The 13770-nt window shown below is 38.4% G+C and overlaps 1 protein-coding gene across 7 annotated transcripts in view; it reads right to left on the reverse strand.

Annotated features, from left to right (window-relative positions):
* Positions 1-1085: 1085 nt before the first annotated feature.
* LOC148364383 (MYND-type zinc finger-containing chromatin reader ZMYND8-like) overlaps positions 1086-13770 on the reverse strand; it is a 34424-nt gene continuing 21739 nt past the window's right edge. For all 7 annotated transcript variants that reach the window (XM_088338458.1, XM_088338457.1, XM_088338451.1 and 4 more), the window contains 11 exons: positions 12864-12979; positions 12315-12796; positions 12118-12243; positions 10499-10654; positions 9930-10433; positions 7457-7867; positions 5804-5919; positions 5653-5733; positions 5492-5570; positions 2714-2953; positions 1086-2639 (listed from right to left, as the gene is read on the reverse strand). In XM_088338458.1, coding sequence (XP_088194584.1) covers positions 2464-2639; positions 2714-2953; positions 5492-5570; positions 5653-5733; positions 5804-5919; positions 7457-7867; positions 9930-10433; positions 10499-10654; positions 12118-12243; positions 12315-12796; positions 12864-12979 — 2487 coding nt within the window. In that variant the 3' untranslated portion in view covers positions 1086-2463. The remainder of the gene's footprint in view (positions 2640-2713; positions 2954-5491; positions 5571-5652; positions 5734-5803; positions 5920-7456; positions 7868-9929; positions 10434-10498; positions 10655-12117; positions 12244-12314; positions 12797-12863; positions 12980-13770) is intronic.

Raw genomic sequence — 13770 nt, forward strand, 5'->3', positions numbered from 1 at the left:
AATTTTTGACTGAGTCACTCTGGGTGATATTACATTTGTCAATGTTCAGAGCAGTTTTTGAAAAGTCACGGCATTTAGATGGATCAATAATTAACATTTCGGTCTTTTCAGAGTTAAGGCGCAAGAAGTTGAGTGACATCCATTCTTTTATCTCAGTGAGGCAGGCCTCCAAATTTCCTGTTTAGTGTGGAAGATTCCTCCATCGGAAGATATAGTTGAGTGTCATCTGCGTAGCAATGGAAACTGATATTATACCTGTGAACAATATCACCTAATGGAAGCATGTTAATGCTAAATGGAAGGGGGCCAAGTACTGAACCCTGCGGAACACCACAGGTAACACTAAAGGGCTCAGATGTCTCTTCACCATATTTAACACAGTGCGTCCTATCTGAGAGGTAGGGTCTGAACCTTAAGAGGATGGGTCCTAAGAGACCAATCAATTTTTCCAACCGTTCTAGCAAGATATTATGGTCCACATTGTCAAAGGCAGCACCAAGGTCCAGCAGAAGTATCTCAAATGATGCTCTCCACATTTATGAATAAATATGACCATTTAATATCTTTTTTTATGTTATGTTTCCATGAAGACAGGTGAGGCACCGCTTCACCTGCCTCCCCTGACTGCACATCACTGCATACCTCATGTGCGGTTCCTTCTCAATGTTTCTTCTTTTAGTGTTAAAGTTTTGAGTTATTCTTTGCCCTCATGTAGGTTTTAGCTCATGGGATGGTGTAAAAGTCTTTGCAGCCTTTACGATACAAATAAACATGACCTAAACTGCAAAATGACTAACAAGAAAATGAGGGGAAAGTTACAATTAAAAATGGGAAGGAGTTGAATACAAATTTTATTTTGAAATAAAACGTTTAGTTAGGTTGTAATTTTTCTCATAAAATAATAAAAAAATGTTTCAGGGGTCATAAAATTGGTTCTATATAAGAACTTAAAGTTTTCTTAATTCTAGTTTCCTGAAATGATATCATTTAATACTTCTAATATATACTTATTAAATTTGATTTAAAATCTCACATACTCGTCATGGGTACGCATATCCACATTTGAAAACCAGAGAACGCAAATGTACGTTTTTGAAAAAGTCTTTTTCTCGCCAGAGTACAGAATACAGCCAACATGATATCAATACAAATGAAAAGCAAATTCAACATGAACTTGTTTGTCAGCAGAACCTTTAAGTCCGTTCGAACACTGCAGGTTCTTTGATTCGACGTCTTTGGCTGCGTTAGCGCCGATCGTCTTCATGATGCATGCCGATACAAACTACAAAGACCGCATGTAGTGCGGGTTTCCTTTGCGACTGGCCCCTCGTTCTCGCTTAAAAACTGCGGTCAGTTTTCACATTCAAAACAAGAAAACATTGTACAAGGTCAGCGGTTTCAAAGCCTTACATTGTAAACCTGACAAATAAATAAATAAATCATTTGGATACGGCATATAAAGAACATAGTGTAGATTTACATCAGTGTATTGGTTAAAAAACATATTGCACAAAGTTAAATCTTTCAGCATCTTTGACGGCCGGAGACATCAAAGATTGATTTTTAGTGCCATTGATGATGATAGACACCAAAGGTTGATTTTTCATTTAAACTGTAGACGTTTAAGCTTGATGTTAATTTCAGTGCCGTTGATAGCTAAAAACGTCAAAGTTTGACCAAATATCAATGTTATTGATTAACAATATTGGTCTAAGATGGATTTAAATGTGAGGGCCATTGACAATTATAGACACCAAAAGGTTTATATTCAAGTTGGAGCTATGGTGACTTCAGAAGTAATAAGTTTTGTACCATTGACAACATTAAATGTCCAAGGTTTTTTTTTTTTCAAATCTGATACCATTGATCATTTTTTAAGTCAAATTTCTATTTTAAATTGGGTGCGATTGATGATTATAGAAGTCAAAGGTTAAATTAAATTTCAGGGTCATTGACAATTATAGAAGCCAAAAGGTTGATATTCAAGTTGGTACTGTTGACGATTATACATGCCAAAGGTTGACTTTAAATTTTGTACCCTTGACAACCATAGATGTCAAAGGTTTATTTTAAATCCGATGCCGTTGATGAATTTAGAAGTCAAAGGTCTATTTTAAATCTGATGCCACAGGTTGAATTTCACTGCCGTTGATGACTACAGAAGTCAAATATTGATTTTAATTTCAGTGCCTTTGACGACTTTGGGTGTCTACGGTAGTATGACAACTCAGGACGTCAAATGTTGATTTTAACTTGAGTGCCATTAACGACTATAGACGGAAAAGGATGATTTAATGTCAGTGCAATTGACACCAAAGGTTGATTTTTAATTTTTAGTGCCATTGAGGACTTTTGGAGATGACGGTGGGTATTAATATTAGTGACATCGGCGACTATAGAAGTCAAATATCGATTTTAATTCAAGTACCATTGACTATAGTCATAAATATTTCAACGAATGAATTAAGTGGAAGCGACAACAGCGTTGTCACTGCTGGTCTCAGTGTCACAGTCTTTATCTGATGAAGCAGAGACCGGCGCTTCTCGGAGGGTGTTTGGTCCACAATTAGCTTGTCCCGCTCCTTTGCTGGACAAATCTGCAACTGCCTCCGCTTCGGCTTCTTGCTGCGGCGCTGTGGCTGCAGACACAACGAGGTTAAAAAAAAAACTGAAATCTCTGTCGGGGTCCTTGTGGAGTGGGAGCTGGTTTTACCTGACTGAGTGCAGGACTTCATGTGTTCGGGCCAGTGGGCTTGCTGACACGGGTAATCGCAGTAGCTGGTGTTCCAGCAGCAATAAAAGATGGCCTCCTTCCTGCAGTTGGCGCACCACTGCTTCTTCTTGGTTTCGTCCACAGCTTGCTGCTTCTCCAGCTCCGTCTGTTTCTTCACCTCCGTCACCAAGCGCTCTTGCTCCTGTTCCAGACTCTGCCTCATCTCCGCCATAGTTAGTTCTAAATCACATTTATTGTAGTGTTTTATGTATCCGTAGTGTGAAGTAAGGACCTCCAAAGCCCTTTTTTCAAGTCTAAACTAAATTTAAAGACTAAGCTTTGATTAAAACTTCGAAAAATTAAATTAAATTACCGTACTTTCAGGTATATAAGGGATACCTAAAAACCCAAAATTCGCCAGAAGTGTGAAATTATTGTATTTTTAATTTACATATTTTAATTTATATACAATGAAGAAAATAAGTACCGTATTTTCCGCACTATAAGGCTCACCGGGTTATAGGGCGCACCCCGAAAAAATAGTTTTTGGTCCTATTTTTGACATACATACACCGGATTATAAGGCGCTACAATGGGAACGTGGACAAAACAGTCGGATAGTTCAGTCCAACTTATTACCCCCTTAACATTCCGAAAGCTTGCAAAGACGCAAATACGTGTCGAGAACACGTGCGAATGCGGTGTCCGTAAGATGTCACTCAAATGCATCGTTCCATCATTCGGAAGGTTAGTCTTGGGATTCAAGAAATGATAACCATTCCTTCGTATCTATTTTCTTTTTCGCTCGCAACTTTACTGTGCATATGACAATAAACACTTGGAATTGAGTTGAATTTAAAAATAGACACTCCATTCCATCCATTATCTGCACCGCTTATCACAGAAACATCGAGTTCAGTCTGAAACAAGATACAATATAAAACCGGGAATAGCTCACCGAAGTCGTTGTGTTCATAATAATGTGCAGCCAATGTCCTCTTATATCCGTGAGGGTAGTAAATCCAGGAGAATACAATATTTACAAATACAGAATAGAAAAAAATGCTTTCTCAGCCACATGCTATACGCATTCATCTTTTTTGGCCAATTGCAGGCTTTGTTTCGCTGTTTAAGCCAATGGCAGCCTGTAAATTATAAAAAGGATCCGCCTCTTGACCTCCGAATTACTTTAGCCAATAGTGATCGAGTCAACTGATGATTGACACGTCTTTTTCGGCCAATTGCAGGCTTTGTTTGCCGTTTGAGCCAATGGCAGTCTGTAAATGATAAAAAGGATCCGCCTCTTGACCTCCGAATAACTTTAGCCAATAGTGATCGATTCAACTGATGATTGACACGTCTTTTTCGGCCAATTGCAGGCTTTATTTGCCGTTTGAGCCAATGGCAGTCTGTAAATGATAAAAAGGATCCGCCTCTTGACCTCCAAATAACTTTAGCCAATAGTGATCGATTCAAATGATGATTGACACATTGGTTAGCCAATGAAACGCCGGTAAATAAATCCCAGCATCCACCGCGTACTACTTGGCGTTCGGGGGAAAATCGAGTCGGCGGCTGCAAGTTAGTTGGAAAACTTAATGTTGATCCATAAATAAGGCGCACTGTATTATAAGGCGCATGGTCAGCTTTTGAAAAAAATAAAGGCTTTCAGGTGCGCCTTATAGTGCGGAAAATACGGTATTTGAAGACCCTGCTATTTTGCTACTTCTCCCACTTAGAAATCATGGAGGGGTCTGAAATGTTTTTCATAGGTGCATGAGAGGGACAAACTAAAAAGAAAAATCCAGAAATCACAATGCATCATTTTTAATGATTTATTTGTGTAATAGCTGCAAAGTACTTGAACACCTGAGAAAATGTATGTTAACCCTTCGTGCCATGCATGATTTCAAATCATGACGTCTTAGTGTTTTACTTACAGTAACCTTGGAAACGGTGGTACCAGCTCTTTGACCAATTCCTGTCATGTAGTCCCGGGCTGATTCCTCACCTTTCTTGGAATCATTGAGACCCCACGAGGTGATATCTTGCATGGGGCTCCACTCCGATTTAGATTGACCGTCATGTTTAGCTTCTTCCATTTTCTATCGATTGCTCCAACAGTGGACCTTTTTTCACCAAGCTGCTTGGCAATTGCTCTGTAGCCCTTTCCAGCCATGTGGAGATGTACAATTTGGTCTCTCGCGTCTTTGGACAGCTCGTTTGTCTTCGCCATGTTACAAGTCAAAGTCTTACTGATGGGATGCGGTGGACAGGTGTCTTTATGCAGCTTACAACCTCAAACAGGTGCATCTGATTCAGGATGATACATGGAGTGCAGGTGGACTTGTAATGGGCGGACTAACAGGTCTTTCAGGGTCAGAATTCTAGACGATACACCGATGTTCAAACACTTATTTGCAGCTTTATTACACAAATAAATCGTTAAAAAAATCCAGAAATTACAATGCATGATTTTATTTTTGGTTTATCTCTCTCACAGTGGACATGCACCTACGATGAAAATTTCAGACCCCTCCGTGATTTCTAAGTGGGAGAAATAGCAAAATAGCAGGGTGTTCAAATACTTATTTTCTTCACTGTATATATATATATATATATATATACAATGTTATACTTTCATATTTTACAAAAATGAACATTTATTCACTTTCTTGTATTTACTTCAATTTGATGACACATACTGTAGCTTGGAAAAGCAATTTTTCTTTTGAAAAGGACTATTTCATACATAACTTGTATTTAGCTTGTCCTTACCCAGATTGTGTTTCATTTCTGACAACTCTTGCTGATGTAACCACTGCAGTTTTTCAATTTCGATTCTGAGTCGCTTCATCTGAAAAAAGGGGAAAAACAAACAATAAGAAAAAAGCAGACCAGATGCAAAAAAAAAAAAGTGTGCCACAAATTCAGGATACCTCAGCAATGGTATTTCCTGAGGAGCTCTTGGAGAGGTCACTGTAGATTTCAGTCATAGTACCTTTGATGGCATCCATTACCTTGGGGTAAAAATCATGTTGTCATGCATCTTTGAATTAACAATCTTACATATTCACTAAAATGACTGACTTTGTTGGTGTACTTGGCAATATCTGCTGCAACGTCCGCCGAGGCCGTGTACTGCTCGTTTTCCCCAGACGAGGTCGGAGATGACGTGCCTACACCCGATGTCACCAGGGTGACAGCTGATGTGCTCAACAAGGGGACATAAAAATAGATTATTTATAAAATTCAAACATTGATCTAGACAAAGAACGGGCAAACTACGCCCCGCGGGCTTTGTATTCAAGCCAGCAGAACAAAAGTATTAGAAATAATATGGACTGGACTATAAGCACACCTAAAAACCCCAAATTGGCCAGAAATTTGAAAGTACACCTTATAACTCAGTGTGCCTTATACACCGGAAATTACGGTGGAGAAAACTGGAAATGCTTGGTTACAATAAAATTATACTGCATGCATATATGTAAATGTTTTTGCATTTATATAGAGCTTTTCAAGTCAATGAAGACCCCCCAAAGCGCTTTACAATGTGCTTCACACTTTTCCCTTTTACACACTAACTAACCGATAGCAGCCTCAGCCATGCAAGGCAACTAACTGCTCATCGGGGGCATTCAGACGAGTGCTTTACCTCCTGAGCTGCTGCCGCCATACGGTACCTATTCTGCATTTGAAAAACACTTAGAGTGGTCTATCAACGCCCTTCAAAAGCGCTAGGACGCCAACTTTCGAATGCTTATCGCAAATCCTCAATAATTGACCGCAAGTATGAAACGGACTGTGATTTTTGTTCATGGTAACGTTTTGTACAATAGTACGCGCTCGTTTGAATTTTTGTTTAACGATACTGGATACAGTAACCGTTCTGCCTTTGAGAAACATAAGGTGTCCTCTTGTCTTTTAAATGTTAATTGTTTTCTGCTAAAATAAATTTTAGTGGTAAAACCGGATGTCATAATGTTAATTTGTGTTCTATGAAGCCAATCATTTTTTTTTAAATGTATTTATAAAATCTTTTATGCAGCCCAAGCTTTTACTGTAGTTTTAATACCATGAGCCTTACAAACTAGTACGCCTTATATATAGAAAATATATCACAAAAGAGAGCAGTACGGCGGCTGAGTGTATAGCGTGTCCGCGGCACGGTTCTGAGGTCATTAGATCGAACTTTCCTTTGTGAAGTTTGCATGTTCTCCTGTCCTTGCGTGGGTTTATTCCGGGCACTCAGGTTTCCTCCGATATTCCAAAAACGTGCATGTCAGGGTAATTGCACAGTCCAAATTGTCACTAGGTGTGAATGAGCAAGTAAGTTGTCTGTCCCGGTGTGCCCTGCGACTGGCTGGCAACCAGTTGACGGTGTCTCCTGCCCACTGCCCTAAGACAGCTGGGATGGGCTCCAGCACCCCCGCTACTCTACTGAGGATATGGGGTGCAGATAACGGATGGATGGATATCCCAAAAGACTATTTTTTTGGGCGTGTGCCTTACAGTCTAGGAAATACGGTAAGCACTTTTGCTTCAATTTTTATTGTTTGGAAACAAATTTCATGACATGTTTCGGATCCATGCAGTGTATCAGATCCAGACACTGTATTGGCAAATACTTAAAATCAAATCTATCAATTGGTCATTTTTTTTACTCAAGCTTGCAAGTCAAAAAGTTTGCCGACCCCTGATCTAGACCCTGCTTAGTTCTATAATGCAAAGCAATGCCACCTTTAATGGAGTGCCTGGTCTGATAACGTGTGCTTTGTGAAGAGCTCTCAGACGTTTGTATTGTGCCCTGCCTGGGCGAGGACACTTGGCCTTGAGGCTGCTGGCGCGACGGCCATTTCTGTGAGGAGTTCTGCAGCTTGGGAGAAGAATTCCACGCCGGCGGGGTCTCCCGAGGCAGTAGGGGGCGCGGTTTCTTCATGGCTGGGACAGCGGAAGCCGAAGATGAGGAGGAAGACGGTGGGGTGGCGGCCGCGTTGGAGACTGTTGCGAGGCTGGCATTGGCTGCAGAAGGTGCAGTAAGGGAAATCATAGTGATGGGGAGGGCCATTGGGGACTGTGAGGCCACACTGGAAGGGGTTGATGGGGTTGTGCTGCTTTGAGATGGGATTGTGGAAGCGGCCGGGGATTTTCCTTCAAAAGTAAATAAATGCATTGATTATTTTATCAGTACTGACAAATTTGCACATTTTATACGGTAACTTGCTTTTATATAATGATTAGATTTTGCTGTATTGTCCCATGAAACCGAAAAAAACCCTATAAAAACATACATAATTACCCTTGTCCTAATTTCTTTCTATTTTAATACATTTTCAACTTTTTATTTCATTAATATGAAACAATATACAATTAAAATGAACAAATCTATGCGGCTGATAATTTTGCTATTTAAAAGGTACATTGTCTACTATGTGACCATTAGTTGGCACTGTTTTGTCTAATATGAACGAAAACCAGTGCGAAATCACCACAGCGTAGGAGCAGGATGGCAGACAAACACGGTAGCGACTATTAGGTATGAGTTCTGCTACGTAAAAATGCAAAATAAAAAACATCAACCTATGAACATTCATAAACATTAACATTGGTAAGATAGTTCATTTATTTTTCCTGTTGTTCAAATCAACGTTTTTTTTAACTGAACGAACATTTTTGTCCCACTAGGAGGCACTAAAAATTACACTCAGTCCTTTTAAAGTATTATTTTTATTTTTTACTTCTTAACATCTTGAACCACATGTTAAAATAAACAATTTTCTTTTTTTCCCTTTTCCATTTTTTCCTTTTTAAGTACTTTTTAGATTTCTTTTACCGATCAAAAAATTTTGTCCAGTTTAAATATCATTAAATTATTGGTAAATTTATCTGTAAGAAAATTTTCTTCATCTAATTGATGAAGTAGGTTATTTGAGGTGTCCTTCAAAGGTTTAAGTTAAATAATTTCTCTATTAAGTATTTGTTAATAATGCCTAACTGATTTCAAAGATCCCTTATGCTCCATTTCCACTGCATTTATCTGCTTTTATCAAAGCTATTTGGGACGGAAAACATTAGATCAAAGAAATGAGAGTGCTGGAGAGTGATGCCATGCTCCTCCCTGCAGGTATTTTTTAATTTCTATTTTTCAGTGGCGAATGTAATAACAGGCCTTCTTTAAGTAAAGTCCAAAGGTAAATAACCAATAAATAAATAAAAAAAGAGTTTAAACGAGCGCGTCTAAGAAATGCACGTACTTACACGGGCATAATGAATGAGCTGATTAAGGCTGCAATCATGACTTTAAGCAAGCGGAGATGGCGGCAGAGAGTAACAAAGTTCCAGAAAGGTCCTTTAAAATGGGACATTATATCCTTTTCCTTTACGTTTTATTTGATTCAAAACCAACATCATGACATTTATTGGATCCGAACACTAACGGCAGATACTTAAAATCAAATCGTCATGTGTTATATTTCGCATTTTACTAAAAATTCTTAAACAGAAACTCTTAAAACCCTTTTTTTCAAACTAATTACTGGGTTTCCTATGCACTAAATGTTATTATACTCTAGCTTCAACTTGTTTTTGAATAAAACAATAAAATCAATATTTAAAATTAACAAATGTATATAGCAGATAACGTCGCTAATTCAAGGTATTAATTTTCTTATTTAACTCAAAACATGTCAAAATACAGAAATTTCCCTTGAAAAAATTCCTTTAAACGTTTTTCTCTGGCTCTCTTTTTTATTTTTTAACTATATTTTTTATTTATTTTACCCAGCTGGTAATTGTTCCAATTTTAAATAGTAATAAAATGTACCAGCCGGGCAATTTTGTTTGTGTGAAATATTATTTTTGCTTCTTTACAAAAAGAAAATTATAATTCTCCCAAAATATAAAAGAGCAAATCTTTACAAAAACTGTTTTATTTAATATTTGGTATAAGAATTATTTTTAGTAATCTTGCTCATATATTTATTGTTAATTTTTGAAATTGTAAAATACATAAAATGAGTAAAATGTTCAGTGTTTTTGTTATTTCTATGATTTTTTTCCCCACAATTTTCTTAAAGATAAGTAAACAATACAAAATGAGCTAAATTATCAGCCAACGAAAAAAGTAATAAATACTTTTAAAAAAAGGAAAGTACTAATTTTACTACATTATCAAGCTGGACATTTTGCAGCGAAGTTGTTCAAATCGTCTTACCTTCAGGTTTATTATTAGCGGACTCTTTTGTATCTTTTTTGCGTCTCTTCCTCTCTTTTTTTCCCTGATCCTCTCCAAGGTCAATTACCAGCTCACCCTCTGATTCTGAATCCTCCATAGGTACATTTTGCTGATGATGTTCTTTCACCTCTCCCTTCTCCCTGGACGCCGGCAACAGTGGAGGTGATTGGGTCTTTTCTGGACTCTTAACGTCTTGAACCTTTTCTTGAGCTGCGGTCTCTGACCGTGTTGCTTTAACGTCCGCCGCTGCAGGCTCAGAGTCCTGAGGCAGCTCGGCTTTGCTCTCTTGGTTGGGAGATGAACGATCTTGCTCCTGAGTCTTAATCTGAGGTTCCTCAATTGGTGCAATATCCTTAGACTGTTCCAATTTTGGTGCTTCATCACTGGCATACTCGTTGTCGCTGGTGTCGGATTTTACCTCAGAGTCCTCAGTGTCACTATGTTCCACGCCTTTATACACCTCGGAAGAGATCTCGTTAATGCCTGCAAAAACAATACAGCATTGTTAAAAATCAAGGATATGATATTTTTGTGTCTGATGCACTAACCGAGCTGTGCTTTACAGCTTTCAATGGTTTTGTCCAAGTTCATCTGGAAACGGCTCTTGATCTGCCTTTTGGGAGAGGTCAGAGCAGGGGTGGATCCTCGCTTCTGCAGAACCGTTTCACTGAGTTCTTTAAGATCCATTTCTGCTTTACTCCGGTCTAGAACAATAATATAAGAAGACCTTTTTTTTCCAACAAGGCGTGTTTGATATCACATTTTGCCAACGCTTAAGTAACTACTTAAATGTATGTATGTATGTATGTATATCTATATAAATATATATATATATATATATATATATATATATATATATATATATATATATATATATATATATATATATATATATATACAGTATCTGCACAAAACACTGAGTGTTTTGTTGCATATTCTGTATAACAATAAAAAATAATTGTTTAATTGTATTAAATGAATGACATTTAGGGCAGATAAACATAGAATTTATTGATTCAAATCCATATATAAAACATTGCTTCAAATTATTAATTGTGCATTTATCTTAGTGTATGTTCTTGTTTTGCCAATTATGTGTCAAAATATAATCAAAAATATTTTTCAATATCCAAGCAAACCTACCTCGAGAATTATCATTTTCTATACTTTGTTTGTTAACATTGTATGATTAATAAATAAATGCATACATAAATAATCAGGCTGAAGAACCAATGTCTTGCTAAAGTCCTATAATAGTACCAAATGACAATATTGGCGAATAAAGGTGAGTTTTATGGTGAGAAGACACGTAATACAGCAAAACTGCCAAATATTGAAAATATACAACAGCCACAGCAACAAGTTATTTTTTTTAAATGAACGTGTTACTGTATTAATTTTTACTTGTATGAATGAATAAATATCCATAGATGAGTCCATGGCAGCACGGCGGCGCAGTGGGTTAGCGCTTGTGCGGCACAGTTCATGTCATGGGAACCTGTCGTGGGTTCAAATCCAGCTCCAGACTTCCTGTGCGGAGTTTGTATGTTCTCCCCGTTCCAAAAACATGCATTTCAGGTGAATTGGTCGGTCCCAATTGTCCCTAGGTGTGAACGAGCGATCGAGTTGTCTGTCCCTGTGTGCCCTGCGATTGGCTGGCAACCAGTTTAGGGTTTCCCCTGCCCACTGCCCGGAGATGGGATGGGCTCCAGCCCCCCCGCGACCCTAATGAGGATCAGCGGTACGGCTAATGAGAGATGAGAAATTAGTCCATATATTGTATCAAAACAAATGGATCTAATAATAGATTAAAATAGATTTAAAAAAAACTGAACTGACCCAAATTCAACAAATTGTGACCAAATATTTTTTCGAAAATCATCTGTTGAGTAAAATACACACTTATAGATATTTTCTGCTGAGCAGCACAATTCATAACCCAAGATGTATTTTAATAATCAATAGGTTTTGAAAATAATCATTGATTAATTTGATAACCAGTTAGTGAGTTAATTTACAGATGTTGTACCTCTTATATCTATGTTTTATTTCAATTTCTTTTTAAGTGACTGATACATTAAATAAGGCTGGCACCAGCTCTGGTAACAGGTGTTAATCCATCTTTTTTTTTTTTTATAGTTTTTAACAGGCCTGGCGATTAACTCACCTAGATTTAGATTCAAAATGCTTCCCGTCTTCTCTTGCTTGTCGTTGCCTGGGGCTTGTGTGTGTGAAGGTTTGGTGTTGTCCGATGATTGGTCCGCTTGACTTCCTTGAAGATTACCAGGAGACACTGCGAAAATGTTGAGAAAAGAGAAAATTCTTAAGATTTTCTGATATGAATTAATCGAGTTAAACAAATACCTGTGTAGTCCACTGAATCTTCTCCGACACTGTTTCCAGCTTTATCATTGGACTTGTCTGTCGTTTCTTCTCCATCGGAACCCGTGTGTGTAGAGGAGTTGGTGCTCATGGGGGAGCGGGGTCCATCACCAACAGGTAGTCGGCGGCCCCTATTCATCCCACCAACGCCGGACAACACAGCCCTGGTCAAGGAGATCTTTGGGGATGCCGTCATATCGAAGCTTAACTTGATTTTTTCCTGTTTCTCTGGTTTGAAAGGCGCGGACGAGGGGTCGGAGGGGTCCTGCAGCATCTGGAAGCTGTTGTCGTGGGTGTAGGGCGTCCTGAAGGGGGCGTAGTTGAACACGCCGAACTTCTTCCTTACATTTTCCACATAGACTTCCATTTCTTGCATGGCGCTGTTGAAAATGCTTTTGGTCTTCTTCACAGAGAAGGGGATCTCTTTGGACATGAGGTAACAATTATTTAAAGGGACCCAAGCCCTAAAGGGTAAAATGATTAGTTAGTAACTTTTAATTTTTAGAGATACAAAAATGTGAAGATGGTGACCTGTCATGTTGGCCAAAGAAGCGAGCGTCCACCTGTCCGTCTTTGTCGCGTAGAGCTTTCGCCGGCCAAAAGGGGAAGCCTTTCAGTTTTGCCCAGACTAGAGTGTGAGGGTTACCCTGTGGTCACACGATAAAACAGCGCTGAAAGGGTAAATACGATTTTATTTGATTTAGATGAGGGTTTAGGAACCTATGGCCCGCAAGCTATATATGGCACTTTTCATGAGTACATATGGCTCGGAGATAAAATCGTATCATTATTATCATTTTATTATAATTAAAAGATAATTATTATTATTATTATTATATTATGGCGCGGCAGTAGCTCAGGAGGTATTTGTTAATTCGATTCCTGCTTCTCTGAATTAAATGTGGAACTGTCCTTGGGCAAGACACTGAACCCCTAATGCAGGTAGGTGCCTTACATGGTTGTGTGAGTGTGTGTGTGTTAATGGGTAGGTGTGAAGCACATTGTAAAGCTTTTTGGGAGGTCTTCAGTGACTTGAAAACCGCTATATAAATGCAGACCATTTACCATATACCCATGCAAATCTCTTCCGCAGTGTTCCATGTTCAGTCTTACGCACATAGCTGACGTAGCACTAGTATTGAGAATGGTTTGGTCAAGGTGTCACACCAACAGACCATGCTTTTGGCTGTACAGCAAAACTGGTATAGCCAGAAACGCCAGCAAAGCACACAGAGCCATTTGATTGGGTGAGCAGTTGGGATTGGAGTTATGAGTTTTTGTCTGCCCGGTGCTATCTGCACTGAAGGTAATTAGTATCTTCGATTGCAGCATTATGTGACATTTTTACAACAGAACTCTGCTTGCACCGTGTTTCATTATTATTTATGAAAAAAATTAGGTCAAAATTAGCCTCAATGATCTTAAGTAATTGCTAGAG

The sequence above is a fragment of the Urocampus carinirostris genome, chromosome 6 (genome assembly GCF_059441175.1).
Source record: "Urocampus carinirostris isolate Australia breed hairy pipefish chromosome 6, RoL_Ucar_1.0, whole genome shotgun sequence".
NCBI classification, from domain to species: Eukaryota; Metazoa; Chordata; class Actinopteri; order Syngnathiformes; family Syngnathidae; genus Urocampus; species Urocampus carinirostris.